The sequence below is a fragment of the Phoca vitulina genome, unplaced genomic scaffold (assembly GCF_004348235.1).
Source record: "Phoca vitulina isolate PV1807 unplaced genomic scaffold, GSC_HSeal_1.0 scaffold74, whole genome shotgun sequence".
NCBI classification, from domain to species: domain Eukaryota; kingdom Metazoa; phylum Chordata; class Mammalia; order Carnivora; family Phocidae; genus Phoca; species Phoca vitulina.
In genome coordinates this window covers 3,127,579-3,152,351 of record NW_022589777.1, presented here as the reverse complement: position 1 = coordinate 3,152,351, position 24,773 = coordinate 3,127,579, and the positions used below count along the sequence as shown (strand labels likewise).

General features: G+C 38.0%; 1 protein-coding gene across 1 annotated transcript in view; it reads right to left on the bottom strand.

Annotated features, from left to right (window-relative positions):
• The window catches only part of ANKRD42 (ankyrin repeat domain 42), a 76,145-nt gene that overhangs the window by 30,705 nt on the left and 20,667 nt on the right, over positions 1-24,773 (bottom strand). Inside the window, exons 5-6 of the mRNA XM_032393497.1 lie at positions 13,674-13,874; positions 2,840-2,965 (exon numbers count right to left, since the gene is read on the bottom strand). Coding sequence (XP_032249388.1) covers positions 2,840-2,965; positions 13,674-13,874 — 327 coding nt within the window. The remainder of the gene's footprint in view (positions 1-2,839; positions 2,966-13,673; positions 13,875-24,773) is intronic.

The window sequence follows — 24,773 nt, the reverse complement described above, 5'->3', positions numbered from 1 at the left end:
ATTAAAGAGGGCACGTATTGAATGGAGCACTGGGTGTTATACGCAAACAGTGAATCATGGAACACTACATCAAAAACTAATGATGTAATGTATGGAGACTAACATAATAAAATAAAATTAAAAAAAAAAGACTAGGAACTTTTGGTATAGCTCTAGTGCCTCAAAAAGTGAATCCACCTCCAATACTGGCACAGTATTGGAAAAGAGGACACAAAGTCAGATACAGTGACAAAGTAAGAACTCTTCTGCCCTTCTCTAGTTCACTCAGAGCCATCAGAGTTGGCCCCTGAAAATCCTGGGCTTTCTTGCTCTCCCCTAGAGCAAATCCAAAACCAGTTAAAAACAGTACAAGAGGGGTGCCTGGGTAGCTCAGTCATTAGACGTCTGCTTTCCGCTCAGGTCATGATCCCGGGGTCCTTGGATCGAGCCCCACATCAGGCTCCCTGCTTGGTGGGAAGCCTGCTTCTCCCTCTCCCACTCCCCCTGCTTGTGTTCCCTCTCTCACTGTGTCTCTCTCTGTCAAATAAATAAATAAAATCTTAAAAAAAAAAAAAAAAAGTACATGATTTCCCAGACCTCTAGAAATAACCTCACTTTAGACAAAAACAGCAACAAACTCCATCTTTAAGAGTTACAAAATGGTATTTATGAATCATGGATAATTGTTTTATGTAAGATAGAATGAGTTTAACCCAACATTTCCATTTTATTACACAGGTAATGTTTACAAAGAGGGGGAAGGGAGGTTAAGTAATTTCTCTAAAATGAAATACAATAAAAGGATTTTTACCCAAGATCCTTGTTGTATATTGGTTAGGATATGTTGATTAATTTTATCAGTGTTTTATAAGAGAACAGATAAAATTATGCTGTGGCTAGAAATTTTTAAGAAATCATTTGAAATACTTATGGCTTAGCAAATGAAAGAAAGGAGCAGTCACAGTGGATTTAACAATCATTAAATGACTAAGAAGAATGCCTCAATAATAAACACAACTTATTTACTGAATCAAAATTAAAATTAAAGAAAAAGAAGCAGAGAGATTAATAAATGTGGAAAATGTGAGTTAAGTTATAAAGAGACATCAACTTTTATTTACCCAATTTGGATATAATCTAAACATACAGATGTTCACCAGGAAAGGCAAATGTACACAAAATGCCCCTTCCCCTACTTGTTGCCACTTATCACCCTCCTATCACACCCCCTGATCCACCCCGGGCCCTAGGAATCCTCAATGGACAGGCTGACAAGACAAGGGGTGAAGGGCAAACACTTTTGGTTCCTCAATTCACCCTCGCATCTTCTCACAATGGCTGCATCCCAAACACCCCATTGTTATATATCAAGTCCTTTAGAACCTACTTCCAAATCCCTCATTTCAATCTTAGTTCCAGTGGTGAAGAAATGACTGAGAAAGGCTGAAAACCAGCCATCAATGAAACTTAATCCTTCCTGTGAAGATGCAATATAAGCACCACGATCACATTTATCTTTTGCTACAGTGTCTGAATGATACCCCATATATACATTAGTAATAAAAAGTGGTTATATCTAGGATATGAAATGGGGGCTTCGCTCCAGGGCAACACATTTTAAAATATATATACATATACATAGCACACCTTTTAAGTTTCCTCCCCATTCACAAACACCATGGTGAAGAGTTAAACCCCTAGACAGCCGGCTAAGATGGAGGAGCGAGATTTTCCAAGTCTAGGATAGAGTGTTTGCCAAAATAGGAACCTGTGTGTAGGAGAAACCCCCTTTGCATTCCCCTTCTTCTTACTTCACCTAACCTCTCTTATAAAACTATTGGTACACATGATGTTTAGATTCTATACTGGAGATTCATTATGAAGTAAACCAACTTTAACAATTAAACTAAGAACCTAACCAACAGGAACATAATCTATGATTGGGACCATCAGAAGTTATTTATAAAATAAAATCTAATTTGAACACATGACTGCATTAACTACCTTACCTGTCTTTTTACTCTAACCCTTTTTTTTAAGGGTTAAGTAATCTCTATGCCCAACGTGGGGCTAGAACTGAGGACCCCAACTTCAAGAGTCACATGCTCTACTGACTGAGCTGGCCAGGTGCCCCTTTAACATTTTTACAAGAATTACCTGTCATTACATTATGAAATAACTTATAATATCACAAATGAAGCAGAATGGAAATTTCATATGCATTAGGTTAAAGATTTGGTTTTTGATTTTATAAATAAAAGGAAGACTGGTAAGAATAAATCCTAGAGTACGCACTCCCAAATAAGGAGCTGACAATTTGACAAAGTCTGATTAATTAATATTTTAGAATTCCACAGAGAAGGAAGGAGAGAATGCAGACAAAAGTGGCGGACATCTTGAAAATGTGTTTAAATCTAATGTTCATTGATATTTCTATAAAAGTAAAAACATTTTTGCAGAGTACAAGAAGAAAATTCTGCTATACCTTTTTTCAAATTCTGCTATACCTTTTTCATGCTTTAGCAAGAATTAATAGATCACTTTTAGTCCAAAGAAAATATTAGTCCTAAGAAACTTCTCCAGCAATGAATTTCATATTTTATCATGTCAATGTCTTAAGAGATTTTCCACTGGAATTACCCTAAATGTGATAGTGAATTTCTAGCATCATAAAAGGAGTATCACAATTGAATTAAAAATTAAGTACTCTGTGTACCATATAAGGTAGACTGATATCCCTTAGGGTATTAGGAAAAGTTTTACATCTTCATGTGTTTCTAAGGGACAATTATTTTAAAAGGTAAATAACTTCAACAGTAATTGTGTCAGAACTGAAAATGAAGCAGGAATCATAACTCACCTTTATGCAAAGGAGTTGATCCATTATTATCACGTTCATTAATATTGATTACTCCATCTTCTATTAATTTCTTAAGCATTTCCAAATCACCCTTAAAGGCAGCCACATGACCTGGAAATGCTAAGGCTATGAATAAAAATTCAGCATTTCAGTAAACACATGTGTTCATTCTTTTTCCCTGCCTTAAGCAGTCACACATTTCAGATTTCAATATTAACTCAACTATGACAATGTTATACTGGAATTAGTTCAACTGATGCAATGACAAGTAATAAAAAGAGAATCATAAGATAAGATTATTATTAATTGTGTAGCCCTTTCTCCCCACAGGACTTCAAACATGCCAAGAGTATACTGTACCAGAACTATTCTTAGCCATATTCCATTCTTTCCTCAGACCAACACAAAACACAAGAAGATGGCCGTTTTCAACCCTTTGTATAAAGACATACTTGGTCTAAAGCCCTACATTTGCACAGACCACTCCCTCTCTGTTTGCAAGGAAGTGAAGAAAGCAAAATAAACTGGAAGCAGATAAAGTATATGTACATATACAAACACATATACATATACACACGCTTGTGTAAATGTACCTGACCTAGTGCCTAACCATAAATACTTGAGAAAATGTTTTTAATGTAACAACCACATATATTGAGCCCTTACTGAATGCCAGACATGGTAGTAAGCCCTTGTAAGGAATGCCTCATTATAAACCTCCTAACAACGTTGAGATACAGGTATTCTCATTTTTAAATACAGAAACAGAATAGCCAGAGTATTTTTAAAGATTTATTTATTTATTTATTTATTTTTAGAGAGAGAGAAACAGAGAACACAGTGAGGAGAGGCAGAGGGAGGGGGAGAGAGTCCCAAGCAGACTCTGTGATGAGCATACAGCCCAACACAGGGCTCGATCTCATGACCATAAGAGATTATGATATGAGCTGAAGCCAAGAGTTGGACACTTCACCAACTATACCACTGAGGCATCCCTTCAAAGAGTATTTTTTAAATAACAAAGCTGGGAAAAAAAAAATAAAACAAAAATAAATAAAATAAAATAAAATAACAAAGTTGGAGACTTACACTACCTGATTCTAAGTCTTACTATAAAGCTATAGTAACCAAGACAGTTGTAGTATTGGCAAATAAACAGATATATCAGTAAGACAGAATGCAGAGGCCAGAAATACACCCATACGTATACAGGCAACTGATTTTTTACAAAGCTGACAAAATATTTCAACGGGGAAAGGGAAGCCTTTCCAAAAATATGGTGCTATGACAAGTAGCTATATGGGGGGGGGGGGGGACAAAAAATTTTAAATAAACACTTCATTTCACCCAAAATTCCACATAAAATTTAACTTGATGTAGATCAAAGATCTGAATTAAAAAACTAAAACTGATAAACTTCTAGAAAACTATAGAAGAACATCTTGCTAACTTTGAGGTGGACAAGTATTTCATAGATAGGACACACAGAAAATGATGTGTAGAAAAGATTGAGAAATTCTACTTTATCAAAATTTAAAACTTTTGTTCTTTGAAAGACACTCCACGGGGCACCTGGGTAGAGTGCCAGTTAAGCATCCAACTCTTGATTTCAGCTCAGGTCATGATCTCAGGGTCGTGAGATCAAGCCATGTGTCAGGCTCCATACTGAGTGTGGAGCCTAAGATTCTCTCTCCCTTCTCTCCCTGCCCCTCTCCTGTTACTCATGTGCACTCTCTCTCTCTCTAAAATAAAATTTTAAAATATATATATATATATATATATATATATATACTGCCAAGAAACCAGGCAAGCTTCAGAATGGGAGAAAATATAGGCCATAACATATATCTGAGAAAACATAAAGAACTGTTAAAAGTCAATAATTAGTAGACAAACAACCCAATTAAAAAATGGGCAAAAGAATTAAACAGATACTTCATAAAAGATATACGAATGCCCATTTGAAAAGATGCTCAATATCATTGCTTTCCAGGAAAATGTAGATTGAAACCACAGTAAGATAACACTACACATCCATTAGAACAGCTAATAAAACAGACTGACCATATCAAGTGCTAGCAATTCCATGGAGCAAATGGAATTCTCATACATATCTGGTGGGGATGTAAAGCAATACAACTACTTTAGAAAATAATAACTTTTTTTTGTTGTTGTTGTTAAGTAGGCTTCACGCCCAGCATGGAACCCACTGTGGGGCCTGAACTCATGACCCTAAGATCAAGAGCTGAACTGAGGTCAAGAGTCAGACTCTTAACCAACTGAGCCACTCAGGTGCGCCAGTTACACAACTTCTTAAAGTTAAACATACACCCACCATACACCATACACCCCACTCCTCCATATTTACCAAGAGAACTGCAAACATATGTCTATGTAAATGTTCAGAGCAGCTTTATTAATAATAGCCCAAAACTGGGAACAATCCAAATGTTCATTAGGTGAACTGTTAAAAAAAATATATATGGTACATCTATATAATGGAACGATATTCAGCAATAAAAAGGAATGCACTAGTATTAATATACTTAACAAGGATGAACCTCAAAATGGTTCCATTAGAAAATTCAAACTAATCTACAGGGACAGAAAGCAAGTAAGTTGTTGTGTGGGGCCAGGGTGAAAGTAAGGGTGAACTTTGAGAGGATATAAAAAAAACTCCAGAGGTGATAGAAATGTTTTATATCTTGATTGTGATGGTTTCATGAGTGAAAACATAGTTCAAAACTCACTGCACACTAAATGAATACAATTTATTCTACATAAATCATACATTAATAAAGTTGATTTTGGGGTGCCTGGGTGGCTCAGTTGGTTCAGTGTCAGACTCTTAACTTGGCTCAGGACATGATCTCAGGGTCCTGGGATTGAGCCCCAGGTCAGGCTCCATGCTCAGCATGGAGTTGGCTTGAGGATTCTCTGCCTCTCCCTCTACCCCTCCCCCCATTTGTGCACTCTCTACAATAAATAAATCTTAAAAAAAAAACCTTAAAGTTGATTTTTTAAAAAGGATATCCTAATCAGAGTGAAAAACCAAACAGTGTGAGAGAAAATATCTATATCAGAATTAATAAAGGATTGGAATCAAGACTATACAAAGAACTCAAATTACTTAGAAAAGGACAAAGAACATGATTATTAAAAAGGGAGTATAGGGAGCAAGATGGCAGAGGAGTAGGAGACCCGGATTTCGTCTGGTCCCAGGAATTCAGCTGGATAGGGATCAAACCATTCTAAACACCTACGAACTCAACAGAAGATCAAAGAAAAGAATAGCAACAACTCTCTGAACAGAAAAGCGACCACTTTCTGGAAGGTAGGACATGCAGAGAAGTGAATGTGAGGCGATATTTGGGAGGATAGACAGCGGGGAAGGGGGCCTCCGTCAACCACTTCTGGCAAGTGACAGAGCTGCAGAGCACAAAATCGGAACTTTTAGAAGTCGGCTCCACTGCGGGACGTCGCTCCAGTGGCTAAGCAGGGGGTAGAACCCTCACTGGGACAGTGTGGTCTCAGGACCCTCGGGGTCACAGAAAGACCGGGGGTGCCTGAGTGTGGCAGAGCTCCCAGGAATCAGAGCGGGGAAGCCGGCTGCAGAGATGGAGCCAAGGAGTGGGCTCTCAGCTCGGGGTTACCATAAACCGTGATCCACAGCACAGTCGGGCCACTGCTCCTCCAGCAGGGACCCAACAAGCAGCAGATCTGGGGAGACTCTCCTTCCTCCCCTGGGAGGAGCAACGCGGGAGCACACCGCAGGGATCTGCTGGGTTTGGAGACTCCACACGGGGTCGGGTGCCAGAGATGGAAATGCTCGGTCACAGGCCGGGTGAGTGCGGAGTGTGGCCGGAGACCAGGGGGAGGGGAGTGACTGACTGCTTTTCTCTGGGGGCGCACTGAGGAGTGGGGGCCCTCAGTTCTCGGCTCCTCCAGGGCGGAGATTGGGAGGCTCCCATTTTCACTCTCATCCTCCAAAGCTGTAGGAAAGCTTGCAGGGAACAAAAGCTCCTGAGAGCAAACCCGAGCAGATTACTTAGCAAGGAGCTGGCAAGGGCGGGCAATTCCGCCTCCAGCAAAGACATTTGAGAACCACTGCAACAGGCCCCTCCCCCAGAAGATCATCAAGAACAGCCAGCCAAGACCAAGTTTACCAATCAATGAGAATGGCAGAACTTCAGCGCTAGGGGTATACTGCACATACAATTCATGGCTTTTTTCCCATGATTCTTTAGTCTTTCAAAGTTAATTTTTTTTTTTTAATTTTTCTTTTCCCTTTTTCAACCAACATCTTATCAATCCCTTTTTTTAAAAAACCTTTTTTATTTTACATTTTTAGAGCCATATTCTATCCCTTCATAGTAGTAACCCTTATTTTTGGTATATATATATAAGTTGTCCTATCTATAAAATTCTGGGATACAGTTTCTTCTAACAGATCAAAATATACCCTAAATCTCTAGTGTATGGCTTTGTTCTAGTCTCCTGCCTGATCACATTCTCTCCCTTTTTATTTTTTTTTAAATCCTCTTCTTTCTTTTTTCAACCAACTTCTTATCAATTCATTTTATAAAATCTTTTATAATTTTCATCTTTACAGTCATATTCCATCCCTTCATCATATTTACCCTTATTTTTGTACATATATAAGTTTCTCTTTCTTTAAAATTTTGGGAGGCACTTTCTTCTCACAGACCAAAATACACCCAAAATCTAGTGTGTGGCACTGATCTATGCACCAGCCTGATCATATTTGATCATATTCTGGTTTTGTTTTGTTTTGTTTGTTTGTTTTTAACTTTTTCTTTTTCTTTTTTTTTTTTTCTTCTTTTTTTCCCTTTCTTTTCCCCCGGTTTCTAGTCTTTTCTGATCTGTTTAGTGTATATTTTCTGGGGACGTTGTTACCCTGTTAGCATTTTGTTCTCTCATTCATCTGTTCTCCTCTGGACAAAATGACAAGACAGAAATATCACCTCAAAAAAAGATCAAGAGACAGTACCGACTGCCAGGGACCTAATCAATACGGACATTAGTAAGATGTCGGAACTAGAGTTCAGAATAATGATTTTAAAGATACTAGCTGGGCTTGAAAAAAGCATTAGAGAAACCCTTTCTGGAGAAATAAAAGAACTAAAATCTAACCAAGTCAAAATCAAACAGGCTATTAATGAGGTGCAATCAAAAATGGAGGCTCTAACTGCTAGGATAAATGAGGCAGAAGAGAGAATTACTGATATAGAAGACCAAATGATGGAAAATAAAGAAGCTGAGAAAAAGAGAGATAAACAACTACTGGACCATGAGGGCAGAATTCGAGAGATAAGTGATACCATAAGACGAAACAACATTAGAATAATTGGGATCCCAGAAGAAGAAAGAGAGAGGGGCAGAAGGTATATTGGAGCAAATTATAGCAGAGAATTTCCCTAGTTTGGGGAAGGAAACAGGCATCAAAATCCAGGAGGCACAGAGAACCCCTCTCAAAATCAATAAAAATAGGTCAATATCTCGACATCTAATAGTAAAACTTACGAGTCTCAGAGACAAAGAAAAAATCCTGAAAGCAGCTCGGGAGAAGAGATCTGTAACCTACAATGGTAGAAACATTAGACTGGCAACAGACCCATCCACAGAGACCTGGCAAGCCAGAAAGGACTGGCAGGATATATTCAGAGCACTAAATGAGAAAAATATGCAGCCAAGAATACTATATCCAGCTAGGCTGTCATTGAAAATAGAAGGAGAGATAAAAAGCTTCCAGGACAAACAAAAAATTAAGGAATTTGCAAACATGAAACCAGCCCTACAAGAAATGTTGAAAGGGGTCCTCTAAGCAAAGAGAGAGCCTAAAAGTAGCATAGACCAGAAAGAAACAGAGACAAAATACAGTAACAGTCACCTTATAGGCAATACAGTGGTACTAAATTTATGTCCTTCAATAGTTACCCTGAATGTAAATGGGCTAAATGCCCCAATCAAAAGACACAGGCTATCAGATTGGATAAAAACACAAGACCATTGATATGCTGTCTGCAAGAGACTCATTTTAGACCCAAAGACACCCCCAGATTGAAAGTGAGAGGGTGGAAAACCATTTACCATGCTGATGGACACCAAAAGAAAGCTGGGGTGGCAATCCTTATATCAAACAAATTAGATTTTAAACCAAAGACTATAATAAGAGATGAGGAAGGACACTATATCCTACTTAAAGGGTCTATCCAACAAGAAGATCTAACAATTGTAAATATCAATGGCCCTAACATGGGAGCACCAATTATATAAGGCAATTAATAACAAAAGCAGAGAAACACACTGACAACAATACAATAATAGTGGGGGACTTTAACACCCCCCTCACTGAAATGGACAGATCATCTAAGCAAAAGATCAACAAGGAAATAAAGACTTTAAATGACACACTGGACCAAATGGACTTCACAGATATATTCAGAACATTCCATCCCAAAGCAACGGAATACACATTCTTCTCTAGTGCCCATGGAACATTCTCCAGAATCGATCACATCCTAGGTCATAAATCAGGTCTCAACTGGCACCAAAAGATTGGGATCATTCCCTGCCTATTTTCAGACCACAATGTTTGGAAACTAGAACTCAATCACAAGAGGAAAGTCGGAAAGAACTCAAATACATGGAGGCTAAAGAGCATCCTACTAAAGAATGAATGGATCAACCAGGAAATTAAAGAAGAATTAAAAAAATCCATGGAAACCAATGAAAATGAAAACACAACTGTTCAAAATCTTTGGGATGCAGCAAAGGCAGTCCTAAGAGGAAAGTATATAGCAATACAAGCCTTTCTCAAGAAACAAGAAAGGTCTCAAATACACAACCTAACCTTACACCTAAAGGAGCTGGAGAAAGAACAGCAAATAAAGCCTAAACTCAGCAGGAGAAGAGAAATAATAAAGATCAGAGCAGAAGTCAATAAAATAGAAACCAAAAGAACAGTAGAACAGATCAATGAAACTAGGAGCTGGTTCTTGACAAGATTGATAAACCCCTGGCCAGACTTAACAAAAAGAAAAGAGAAAGGACCCAAATCAACAAAATCATGAATGAAAGAGGAGAGATCACAAGCAACACCAAAGAAATATAAACAATTATAAGAACATACTATGAGCAACTCTATGACAGCAAATTAGATAATCTGGAAGAAATGGATGCATTCCTAGAGATGTATCAACTACCAAAACTGAACCAGGAAGAAATAGAAAACCTGAACAGACCTATAACCACTAAGGAAATTGAAGCAGTAATCAAAAATCTCCCAACAAACAAGAGCCCAGGGCCAGATGGCTTCCCAGGGGAATTCTACCAAACATTTAAAGAAGAATTCATACCTATTCTTCTGAAACTATTCCAAGAAATAGAAATGGAAGGAAAACTTCCAAACTCGTTTTATGAGGCCACCATTACCTTGATCCCCAAACCAGACAAAGACCCCATCCAAAAGGAGAATTACAGACCAATATCCCTGATGAACATAGATGCAAAAATTCTCACCAAAATACTAGCCAATAGGATCCATCAGTCCATTAAAAGGATTATTCACCACGACCAAGTGGAATTTATCCCTGGGCTGCAAGGTTGGTTCAACATCTGCAGATCAATCAATGTGATACAATACATTAATAAAAGAAAGAACAAGAACCATATGATCCTCTCAATAGATGCAGAAAAAGCATTTGACAAAGTACAGCATCCTTTCTTGATCAAAACTCTTCAGAGTATAGGGATAGAGAGTACATAACTCAATATCATAAAAGCCATCTATGAAAAACCCACACCGAATATCATTTTCAATAGGGAAAAACTGAGAGCTTTCCCCCTAAGGTCAGGAAAACGGCAGGGATGTCCACTATCACCACTGCTATTCAACATAGTATTAGAAGTCCTAGCCACAGCTATCAGACAACAAAAAGAAATAAAAGGCATCCAAATTGGCAAAGAAGAAGTCGAACTCTCACTCTTTGCAGATGATATGATACTTTATGTGGAAAACCCACAAGACTCCACCCCAAAACTGCTAGAACTCATACAGGAATTCAGTAAGGTGGCAGGATATAAAATCAATGCACAGAAATCAGTGGCATTCCTATACACCAACAACAAGACAGAAGAAAGAGAAATTAAGGAGTCGATCCCATTTACAATTGCACCCAAAACCATAACATACCTAGGAATAAATCTAACCAAAGAGGCAAAGAATCTGTGTTCAGAAAACTATAAAATACTCATGAAAGAAATTGAGGAAGACACAAAGAAATGGAAAAACGTTCCATGCTCATGAACTGGAAGAACAAATATTGTGAAGATGTCAATGCTACCTAGAGCAATCTACACATTCAATGCAATCCCTATCAAAATACCATCCACTTTTTTCAAAGACATGGAACAAATAATCCTCAAATTTGTATGGAACCAGAAAAGACCCCGAATAGCCAGAGGAATGTTGAAAAAGAAAAGCAAAGCTGGCGGCATCACAATTCCGGACTTCCAGCTCTATTACAAAGCTGTCATCATCAAGACAGTATGGTACTGGCACAAAAACAGACACATAGATCAATGGAACAGGATAGAGAGCCCAGAAATGGACCCTCAACTCTATGGTCAACTAATCTTCGACAAAGCAGGAAAGAATGTCCAATGGAAAAAAGACAGTCTCTTCAACAAATGGGTGCTGGGAAAATTGGACAGCCACATGCAGAAGAATGAAACTGGACCATTTCCTTACACCACACACAAAAAGAGACTCAAAATGGTTGAAAGACCTCAATGTGAGACAGGAGTCCATCAAAATCCTAAAGGAGAACACAGGCAGCAACCTCTTTGACCTCAGCCGCAGCAACTTCTTCCTAGAAACATCGCCAAAGGCAAGGGAAGCAAAGGCAAAAATGAACTATTGGGACTTCATCAAGATAAAAAGCTTTTGCACAGCAAAAGAAACAGTCAACAAAACCAAAAGACAACCGACAGAATGGGAGAAGATATTTGCAAATGACATATCAGATAAAGGGCTAGTATCCAAAATCTATAAAGAACTTATCAAACTCAACACCCAAAGAACAAATGATCCAATCAAGAAATGGGCAGAAGACATGAACAGACATTTTTCCAAAGAAGACATCCAAATGGCCAACAGACACATGAAAAAGTGTTCAACATTGCTTGGCATCAGGGAAATCCAAATCAAAACCTCAATGAGATACCACCTCACACCAGTCAGAATGGCTAAAATTAACAAGTCAGGAAACGACAGATGTTGGCGGGGATGCGGAGAAAGGGGAACCCTTCTACATAACATAATGATAAAAAAAAAAGGGAGTGAAGTATAGGCAAGCAATTTATAGAAGAGAGAACTAGAATAGCCAATAACTTACAGAAGGATGTTCAACCTCATTCATAATCAAGAAAATGTAAATTAAAATACAAATTAAGCCTTTTCATACCCAATTGGCAAAAATTTTAAGTCTGACAATACTGAATATCGTTTCTCTAAATTCCCACTAAACATTGCCGATGAGAGTGTAAACTTCTCCAATTACTCTGATGTAGAATCTAGCAATTGCTATTTATACTGAAGATGGGCATATCCCACCAAGCAACCCTAAAGTAGAACTGCACACCTATTTACCCAAGCCAAGCTCTTAACTCTCAGTCTTCAGAGCAGATAGGCAGTGCCTCAAGAAACCACATCCAACAATCCCAGTGTGCCATACAAATGGGCTACGTGTTAAAAAGGTAGTGAAGCACTTCTCTAAAGAATCTCTTGTACATGTACTTATGGAGACATCTACAAGAATATCCATGACCACACCTACTGTAATAGCGTAAAACAATCTAAATATCAAATTGGAAAATGGATAAATAATGGTTTTCATAAAATGCAATACTATACAAACAAAAAGAATAAACTAAGATACTTCCATTGGCCTAATAAATCTCAAAAACATAGTATTTTGCGGAAAAAAGCAAGGAATAGAAGAATGCATACTGTTTTATATGCCATTTTCATAAAATTTTAAAAGAAGTTTCAAGGACTGCTAGCTGTCCACTAAAATGCTCTTCCTTCAATAGTAAGAGAATTGCAGCTGAGGTGAGTCTTCTCAGCTAGGTATTGAATCCTCCAGGCTTCCTCACAGCTAGTATGCCCATGTGATTCAACTTTTGCCAATGGAAAGTTGGCAACAGTGATGAGTACAAATTAGACCTTGAAAATCTCTGGTCCTAATCTTATAGTCTTGCTCCCTCCCCACCTCCAGCTAAATTCGTTACAAGCAGAGAGAGCTAGTTGGGAAGAAAGCCAGTTACTGAATGACTGCACAGCACAGATTCACTCTTCAACCTGGGCCATCATACAAATCCTTAAGCTGCTGAATTTTAGGAGTTCTTAGTTAGAACATGTTAGTCTATTACTCCCAAAACACACACAGTGCATATTTTTGTGAGTACATATACACTAAATATAAAACCTGTAGAAAGGAATTATAAATTCAAAACAATAGTTACCTCTGAGAAGAAAAAGAAATGAATGATATTAAAGAGACAGAGCCAAGAAGCTTTTAAATGTATAGCATTCTATCCTTTAATCAGTGGCATAAAAAATGTTCATTACATTATATTAATCTCTATAGATTTCTGCCTAAAATATTTCATAATAAAGAAGAGAAACTGAATGACTGTGTGGACAGTTATATGTAACATATTTAAACGTAACATTCGCCTTATAACTTCTTTTTTTTTTTCGACTTATTCTACTTATTATATGCTAAAACATTTCAGGTTTATTACTTACTTTCCTGATCTTTTGGATCACTTCCTTCATACTCAGCTCCCTGGATAAACTGCAAAATATTCTGCTTAAAGAACCTCTGGGCCAGATCCAATACATTTTCTCCATTATCATTGAAGGCTTTTAAAGCTTGTGTTGTACTGTTCATTCTACTGAGTAGGAATTTAAAGCAGTGAAGGTGACCCTCCATGGCTGCTAGGTGAACTATAGGAGAAAGAGAAAAAATTTAATTTTTAAATTGATTGTAAAATAACTTGAAGAAAGAAATAACAACACTGGCTCTCATCTTCACAGGAAGATGCCTATCCCCTCCCTATTAACAGGGACATACTCTGAGCATGGTAACACCGTTTTTGCAAGCCCACAAGTCCTTACTCAGCCTTCTAGTCATGCCAAAGCAACAGACTAAATTATTAAAGAGTTATACATACTGTGAATGCACAGATGCCAGATGAGAGATACCAAAGAGCAGGCCCCAGAATATTTTCTTGAAAAGTGAAATCCCAATTATGCCACTTATAATTACATAAGAAAATACTTGCCATGTAAGACAGATGATAAGTAAACTCATTTTAATGTTTTGGAAAAAAGTGGAAGAAATAAACCAAAATAGTCACTATGCAAATATGAATGTTATTTTTATCACTATGTATTTTGTCACCTTTCCATAGACATTATTTTTATTAAAAACAGGAAGACTGGATCAAAACTGCAGACAAAGCACACATACTACCTCACCATTTCTATTCTCAATCCTTGAAAATAAAAGATATTTTTTGAAGCCAAAAAAGACTAGAAAAACGAATGAGAACACCAAGAACAAACAACAAATGTTAAGGAACCCCTGAAAGAAAACATACTCAGTCAGACTGAAGGAGAGCCACAACCCAAACTCTGCAAAAAATAGGAACAGTTCTGGGGTATTACAAGCTTAGAGGCAGTGATTACAAAGGGAGGCTTTACATCTCTGGAGAAGTGACTATTTGGGAAATAGCCCAATCAATATACAAACCTCACCTCTGGAGAAGTAGGGCAGTGCCTAAGTGACCAGTGTAATGCAGGGAAAACAAGATGTAACAACACCCAAAAGATAAGCTGCTGGCACATGCCACTCTACACTTTCTCAGCTGAACCTGAAAAAACCAAAAAACTCCCCATAAAATTTGAGACTCCTCTAACACCTCATTCATTGTATATACACTTACATGTCTTACAGGCACTGGGAATTTAACATCAAAAACTCAACTCCTCATCCCTCTTGCATACACATCTTCCTTACATAGTTTTCCCCATCTTACTTGATAGGAACTCTCTTTTCCATGGAGTTCATGCCCTGGAGCCATCCTTGACTACTCTCAACACCTCATCAATCAGCAAATCTTATTGATTCTATCTTTAAAGAATGCACAGACCCCAATTACTTCCCACTATCTCTGCTACCTCTGCTCTGCTCCAACCAAATAGCAGCATTAAATTATTGCATCAGGCTCCCAACTGCTATATTTCTCCCCTTGCCATCCTCAATCTATTATAAACAAAATAGAGAAAATGTTCTTAAATGTAGTCAGATCATGTCACTGCTGTGCTCAAAATCCTTCAATGGCTCCTGTTACCTCTCTGACTTCATTATCTATAACTCACCCTCTCACTTCTGTTCTAACCATACTGACTCACTTTCCTACCTGCTTTCAAATACACTCCTGACTGGGGAGTTTTCACTGGCTGTTACCTCTTTCTGAAATACCCTTTCCCCATGATGGTCACAAGACCTGCTCCCTCAACTGCTTCAGGTCTTTACCCAATGATCACCTCCTCCTTGAAGGCTTCCCTGACCACCATATTTTAAACTTCATCCTCTTTAACATTCTACTCCCTTCTCTGATTTTATCCACACATATAACCCTATAATTTATATTCTTTTGATTATTGTCTGTGTCCCCACCACCACCACCACACGAAGGCAGGGACTTTTGTCTGTTTTATTTGGTGTGACAGCCCTAGCACCTAGAAGAGGGAATGACATAGTAGATGCTCAGGAAATAAATGCTGAATTAGTAATTTAAGATAGAGATTTGAACACAAGTAGTCTAGTACTGAAGCCACATTCTTAACCTCTATATTATACTATTAAAAAATATACTATATATGGTCATAAAAAATTATACATGTTTAAAGAAATAAAAGTCGATTTTTTTTTTTTTTATGAGCAAGCAGAAAGACTTTTAAAAATGATCAGGCATATTTCATAAAGAACCAAATAAAAACAAAACTGCCCCCTACCTTGTATTACAGAAAAGTTAGTTCCAGGTGGGCTGGAAACCTAAATGTTAAAGTAAAATAATAAAATTTCTAGAAGATAATATAAAAGAGTGTCTTCATGATCAAAGAGTAGGGAAAGACTTTTTTAACAGGATGCAGAAAGGACTAACCATAAAGGAAGAGCTTATTAAACTTGACTACATTGCAGTTAAAACTATCATCAAAAGAAATCTGAAAAGAATGAAAAGACAAGCCATAGAATGGGAAAGATATTTAAATAAAAAAGATATTTGCAACACATATAAGTGACAGAAAGCTTGTATCTAGACTATATAAAGAACCCCTACAATTAATTTTTAAAAAGAGAGAAAAACTCAATAAAAAATAGGCAAAATATTTGAACTGGTACTATAAAAAGAAAATAACCAGGGGCACCTGGCTGGCTGTCAGGAGAGCATGCAACTCTTGTTCTCAGGGTTGTGAGTTCAAGCCCCACATTGGGTATAGAGATTACTTAAAAATAAATATGTTTTTAAAATAAGAAAAAGAACAGTAAACATTTTTTTAAAAAAAGAAAGGAAATGAGATGGCCATTAAATATATGAAATGATGTTCTATAATACTGATCAATAATTATTTTAAATGTAAATAAACTATTATATACTCCAATCAAAAGACACAGGGTGAGTGAATGGATAAAAAAAACAAGACTCATCTATATGCTGACTATAAGAAACTCATTTCAGACCTAAAGACACATACGGACTGAAAGGAAGGGATGGAAAAAGTTATTTCACACACAAATGGAAGTGGGGGGGAAAAGCTGCAGTAGAAATACTTATATCAGACAAAATAGACTTTAAAATAAAGACCGTATGATAAACAAGGACATTAGAAAATGATAACCAAGTGTGCAATAAGAGAATCTAACTGTAAGTATCTATGCACCCAATATTAGAGCATCTAAATACATAAAGCAAATAGGAAAAGACATAAAGGGAGAAACTGATAGTAATAAAATAATAGTAGAGGACTTTAAAACCTCATTTAAATCAATGGATAGATCATCCAGGATGAAAATCAATAAAGAAATAGTGGCTTTGAGCAACAGATTAGACCAGATGGACTTAAAAGATTACATACAGAATACTCCACCTCAAAACAGCAGAATACTCATTGATTTCAAGTGCCATGAAACATTCTCCAGGACAGATCACATTTGGCTACAAATCTCAATAAATTTAAGAGGACGAATTCATATCAAGCAACTTTTCCAACTACAAAAGCATAAAACTAGAAATCAAGCACAAGGAAAAAAAAAAAAAAACAGAAAACAACACAAACATCTGGAGGCTAAACAATAGGCTACTAAACAACCAATGGGTCAACAAAGATATCAAAGAGAAAATTATAATACACATGAAGACAAAAGAAAATGGAAACATAATGGTCCAAAATCTTTGGGATGCAGCAAAAGCAGTTCTAAGAGGAAAGTTTATAATGATACAGGCCTACCTCAAGAAACAAGAAAAATCTCAAGTAAACAATATAACCTTACACCTAAAGGAACTAAAAAAAGAAGAACAAAGCCCAAGTTGCAGAAGGAAGGAAATAATAAAGATCAAAGAGGAAATGAATGAAAGAGAGACTAAAAAATAACAATTATAATAATAAAAAAAGATTAATGAAACCAAGATCTGGCTCTTTGAATAAACAAAACAAAACTGATAAACCTTTAGCCACACTCATCAAGAAAAAAAGAGAAAGAACTTAAATAAAATCAGAAATTAAATGGGAAAGGGGCACCTGGCTAGCTCAGTTGGTAGAGCACGTGACTCTTGATCTCGGGGTTATGAGTTTGAGCCCCACATTCAGTGTAGAGATTACTTAAAAATTTAAAAAAATCTTTTAAAAAATGAAAGGAAAGAGAGAAGTAACAACTGTCACCACATATACAAAGAATTATAAGAAACTATGAAAAATCATATGTCAACAAATTGGAGAACCCAGGAAAAAAAAGGATAAATTCCTAGAAATATAAAATCTTCCAAAACTGAATCAGGAAGAAATAAAAAAATTTGAACACACTATTTACTAAAATTGAACTGGTAATCAAAAAACTCCCAACAAACAAATGTCCAGGATCAGATGGATTAACAAGAAAATTCTACCAAAGATTTAAGGAAGAGTTAACACCTATTCTCCTCAAAATATTCCAGAAAATAGGAGAGGAAGGAAAACCTCCAAATTTATTCTTGGAGGCCAGCATTATCCTGATACCAAAAACAAAGACACTACAAAAAAAAAAAAAACTACAGGCCCATATCTCTGATAAACGTAGACACAAAAATTCTCAACAAAATATTAGCTAACTGAATTCAACAATTCATTGAAAAGCTCACTCACGCAGGAAAACATGGCAGAGGAGTAGGGGACCCTATTCTAACTGGTCCCTGGAATTGAGCTGGATATCTACCATACCACTCTGAATACCCACAAAATCAGCCTGAGATGTAAGAAGATAGATTTGGATCTCTACAAACAGAATACTGCAGGCGGTTGATTTCGAGGTATGAAGCAGGAAGCCATGACTCCGCTGGCAGATATCAGCAGATAAACGGAAGGGGGAGGGAGCTGCCATTAGCGCTGGTGCCAGGAAGGTGAAATAACACAGGAGCACAAAATCCTCCCCCGCTGGGGACGGGGCACAGACTCGCAGACTGGTAGCAACGGGGAAAGGACTTTAGGGCAGCTCCCCAGACTGAAACCTGGAGCATGGGGGCGATGCATGAGAACTGGGGGCAGCTGGCAGTTTTAGAAGCACAAAGGACAGAGACATACCCCCACCTGGAGGCGAGGACTGGGAGCCCTGCTGAGGGGCACACAACCCAGGATGCAGCAGTTTATAGCAGCACAGACAGAAATGGAGATAGTGTGGCCTGGAGAGCTGACTGAAGAACAGACTGCAATCTCTTTGCTCTGAGGTAGATGGTTGGAAACAATCTCTTCTGCTCTCTCAGAAGAGACGTGGAAAACCGCCAGGGAAAGCTGCCAGAGAACAAAAGCCCCAAAAAACCGGTTTTCACTGAGCCCATCCCCCCCCACATAGGAGGCAGGGCAAATCTGCCCAAACAGGTTTGCCTGAGTAACAGTGCAGCAGGCCCCTCCCCCAGAAGACAGGCTGAGAGAACAAGAGGCCGGCAACCCTAAGGTCCCTATAAAACAGGTACATCTTGCTTCGGCTGTGGTCAATAATTTGGACTCTGTACATTCCCTCAAGCACCCCTCAACAGAATGACTAGGAGGAGGAACCCACAAAATAGGAAAGACTCAGAGACTGTGACTTCTGCCACAGATTTACAAATGGATACAGATATAACCAAGATGTCGGAAATGGAATTCAGGGTAGCAATTGTGAAGACAATAGCTAGAATGAAGAAATCGATTAATGGCAACATAGAGTCTCTAAGGGCAGAAGTGAAAGCAGAACTGGCAGAACTTAAAAATGCTATCAATGAGATTCAATCTAATCTAGATAATCTAACAGCTAGGGTAAGCAAGGCAGAAGAACGAATTAGTGATCTAGAAGACAAATTGATTAAAAAGAGGAGGCCAGGGAAAAACAACTCAAAATCCATGAAAATAGAATCAGAGAAATAAGTGACACCATGAAAAGTTCCAATGTCAGAATTATTGGGATCCCTGAGGGGGTGGAGAGACAGAGAGGACTAGAAGATATATTTGAGCAAATCGTAGCTGAGAACTTCCTGAATCTGGGGAATGAAACAAACATTCATGTTCTAGAGGCAGAGAGGACCCCTTCCAAGATCAAGGAAAACAGGTCAACGGCCTGGCATGTAATAGTAAAACTCGCAAATCTTAGAACCAAGGAAACCATCTTAAGGGCAGTTAGGGGAAAGAGATTCCTTACATACAGAGGGAGGAACATCAGAATAACGTCAGACCTATCCACAGAGACCCGGCAAGCCAAAAAGGGCTGGCAAAACATATTCAGGGTACTAAATGAGAAGAACATGCAGCCAAGAATACTTTATCCGGCAAGGCTGTCATTTAGAATGGATGGAGAGATGCAGAGCTTCCAAGACCGGCAGAAACTGAAAGAATATGTGACCACTAAGCCGGCCCTGCAAGAAATATTAAGGGGGATTCTAAAAAGGAGAAAGACCCCAAGAGTGATATAGAACAGAAATTTACAGAGACAATCTATAGAAACAAGGTATTCACAGGCAACATGATGACAATAAATTCATATCTTTCAATAATCACTCTCAACGTGAACAGCCTAAATGCTCCCATAAAATGGCACAGGGCTGCAGATAAAAAGACAGGACCCATCCATATGCTGTCTATAAGAGACTCATGTTGAACCTAAAGATACATCCAGACTGAAGTTGAAGGGATGGAGATCCATCTTCCATGACAACAGACCTCAAAAGAAAGCTGGGGTAGCAATTCTCATATCAGACAAACTAGATTTTAAGCTAAAGACTGTAGTTAGAGACACAGAAGGGCACTATATAATTCTTAAAGGGTCTATCCAACAAGAAGATCTAACAATTGTAAATATCTACCCCCCCAACATGGGAGCAGCCATCTACATAAGCCAACTGTTAACCAAAATAACAATACCTTAATTGTAGGAGACCTCAATACTCCACTCTCAGCAATGGACAGATCATCTAAGCAGAAAATCAACAAAGAAACAAGAGCTTTGAATGACACACTGGACCAGATGGACCTCATAGATACATATACAGAACATTCCACCCTAAAACAACAGAATACTCATTCTTCTCGAGCACACATGGAACTTTCTCCAGAACAGACCACATACTGGGTCACAAATCAGGTCTCAACCGATACCAAAAGACTGAGATTATTCCCTGCATATTCTCAGACCATAATGCTTTAAAACTGGAACTCAATCACAAGAAAAAATTTGGCAGCAATTCAAACACTTGGAAGCTAAAGACCACTCTGCTCAAGAATGTTTGCGTCAACCAGGAAATCAAAGAAGAACTTAAACAATTCATGGAAACCAATGAGAACAAAAACACATCGGTCCAAAACCTATGGGATACTGCAAAGGCGGTCGGAAGGGGGAAATACATAGCCATCCAAGCCTCACTCAAAAAATAGAAAAATCCTGAATTCACCAACTAACTTTACACCTTAAAGAACTAGAGAAAAGGCAACAAATGATGCCTAAGCCACGCATTAGAAGAGAAATAATTAAGATTAGAGCAGAAATCAATGAATTAGAAACCAGAAACACAGTAGATCAGATCAACAAAACTAGAAGCTGGTTCGTTGAAAGAATGAATAAGATCGATAAACCACTGGCCAGACTTATCCAAAAGAAAAGAGAAAGGACCCAAATTAATAAAATTATGAATGAAAGGGGAGAGATCACGACTAACACCAAGGAAATAAAAACATTAGAAATTATCATCAATAAAAATATGCCAATAAATTAAGCAACCTGGAAGAAATGGATGACTTCCAGAAACCTATAAACTGCCAAGACTGAAACAGGAAGAAATTGACAACCTGAATAGGCCAATAACCAGTAATGAGATGGAAGCAGTGATCAAAAACCTCCCAAAAAACAAGAGTCCAGGGCCTGATGGATTCCCTGGGGAATTCTACCAAACATTCAAAGAAGAAATAATATCTATTCTTCTGAAGCTGTTTCAAAAAATAGAAACAGAAGGAAAGCTTCCAGACTCATTCTATGAGGCCAGCATTACCTTAATCCCCAAACCAGGCAAAGACCCCATCAAAAAGGAGAATTTCAGACCGATATCCCTGATGAATATGGATTCCAAAATTCTCAACAAAATCCTAGCTACCAGGATCCAACAATACATTAAAAGGATCATCCACCACGACCAAGTGGGATTTATCCCCAGGATGCAAGGACGGTTCAACATTCGCAAGTCAATCAATGTGATAGAACACATTAGTAAGAGAGAGAAGAACCATATGGTCCTCTCAACTGATGCAGAAAAAGCATTTGACAAAATACAGCACCCTTTCCTGATTAAAACTCTTCAGAGTATAGGGATAGAGGGAACATTCCTCAAGTTCATAAAATCCATCTATGAAAAACCCACAGTGAATATCACCCTCAATGGAGAAAAGCTGAGAGCCTTTCCCTTAAGATCAGGAACACGTCAAGGATGCCCACTCTCGCCACTATTGTTCAACATAGTACTAGAACTCCTGGCAACAGCAATCAGACAAAAAAAGAAATAAAAGGTATTCAAGTTGGCAAAGAAGAAGTCAAATTCTCTCTCTTCACAGATGACATGATACTTTATCTGGAAAATCCAAAAGACTCCACCCCCAAATTACTAGAACTCATACAGCAATTCAGTAATGTGGCAGGATACAAAATCAATGCACAGAAATCAGTTCCTTTCTTATACACTAACAATGCAACTGTAGAAAGAGCAATTAGAGAAATGATTCCATTTACAATAGCACCAAAAACCATAAGATACCTCAGAATAAACTTAACCAAAGAGGTAAAGGATCTATACTCTAGAAACTACAGAACACTCATGAAAGAAACTGAAAAAGACACAAAAAGATGGAAAAACATTCCATGCTCATGGATTGGAAGAATAAACATTGTTAAAATGTCTATGCTACCCAGAGCAATCTATACCTTCAATGCCATCCTGATCAAAATTCCAATGACATTTTTCAAAGTGCCGGAACAAACAATCCTAAAATTTGTATGGAATCAGAAAAGATGCTGAATCACCAAGGAAATGTTGAAAAAGAAAAACAAAGCTGGGGCCATCACATTGCTGGATTTCAAGCTGTATTACAAAGCAGTGATCACCAAGACAGCATGGTACTGGCACAAAAACAGACATATAGACCAATGGAACAGAAGAGAGAGCCCAGATATGGACCCTCAACTCTATGGTCAAATAATCTTCAACAAAGCAGGAAAACATATGCAATGGAAAAAAGACAGTCTCTTCAATAAATGGTGCTGGGAAAATTTGGACAGCCACATGCAGAAGAATGAAACTCGACCATTCTCTAACACCATACACAAAGATAAACTCAAAATGGATGAAAGATCTCAATGTGAGACAGGAATCCATCAAAATCCTAGTGGAGAACACAGGCAGTAACCTCTTTGACATCAGCCACAGCAACTTCTTTCAAGATACATCTCCAAAGGCTAGTGAAACAAAAGCAAAAATGAACTTTTGGGACTTCATCAAGATAAAAAGCTTCTGCACAGCAAAGGAAACAGTCAACAAAATAAAGAGGCAACCCACAGAATGAGAGAAGATATTTGCAAATGACACTACAGATAACGGGCTGGTATCCAAGATCTCTAAAGAACTTCTCAAACTCAACACCCAAAAAACAATCAAGTCCAAAAATGGGCAGAAGACATGAACAGACACTTCTCCAAAGAAGACATACAAATGGCTAACAGACACATGAAAAAGTGTTCATCATCATTAGCCATCAGGGAAATTCAAATCAAAACTATATTGAGATACCACCTTACACCAGTTAGAATGGCTAAAATTGACAAGGCAACAAACAACAAATGTTGGAGAGGTTGTGGAGAAAGGGGAACCCTCTTACACTGTTGGTGGGATTGCAAGTTGGTACAGCCACTTTGGAAAACAGTGTGGAGGCTCCTCAAAAAATTTAAAATAGAGCTACCCTATGACCCAGCAATTGCACTCCTGGGTATTTACCCCAAAGACACAGATGTAGTGAAAAGAAGGGCCATATGCACCCCAATGTTCATAGCAGCAATATCCGCAATAGCCAAACTGTGGAAAGAGCTGAGATGCCCTTCAACAGATGAATGGATAAAGATGTGGCCCATATATACAACGGAATATCACTCAGCCATCAGAAAGGATGAATACCCAACTTTTACATCAACATGGATGGGACTGGAGGAGATTATGCTAAGTGAAATAAGTCAAGCAGAGAAAGTCAATTATCATATGGTTTCACTTATTTGTGGAACATAAGCAATAGCATGGAGGACATTAGGAGAAGGAACGGAAAACTGAAGGGGGGGAAATTAGAGGGGGAGACAAACCATAAGAGACTATGGACTCCGAGAAACAAACTGAGGGTTTTAGAGGGGAGGGAGGTGGGGGGATGGGTTAGCCTGGTGACGGGTATTAAGGAGGGCATGAACTGCATGGAGCACTGGGTGTTATATGAAAACAATGAATCATGGATCACTACATCAAAAACTAATGATGTATTGTATAATAGATTAACATAATAAATTTATTTTAACATAATAAAATTAAATTAAGTTAAAAAAAAAAAGAAAAGCTCACTCACCACAATAAAATGGGATTTATTCCAGGGAGGAAGGATGGTTCAATATTCACAAATCCATCAATGTGAAACATCACATTAATAGGAGGGAGGATAAAAACATTAAGGTCATCTCACTAGATACAGAAAAAGCATCTGACAAAACACAACATCTGTTCATGATACAAACTCTCAACAAAGTGGGTGGAGAGGAAACATTTCTCAACATAATAGCCATATATGACAAACCCACAGCCAACATCATACTCAATGCTGAAAAACTAAGAGCCTTTCTATTTTTTTTTTAAGATTTTATTTATTTATTTATTTGACAGAGAGAGGGAGAGAGCACACACATGCAAGCAGGGGGAGTGGCAGGAAGAGGGAGAAGGAGAAGCAGGCCCCCTGCTCAGCAGGGACCCCGATGCAGGGCCCAACCCCAGGATCCCAGGATCATGACCTAAGCCAAAGGCAGATGCTCAACCAACTGAGCCACCC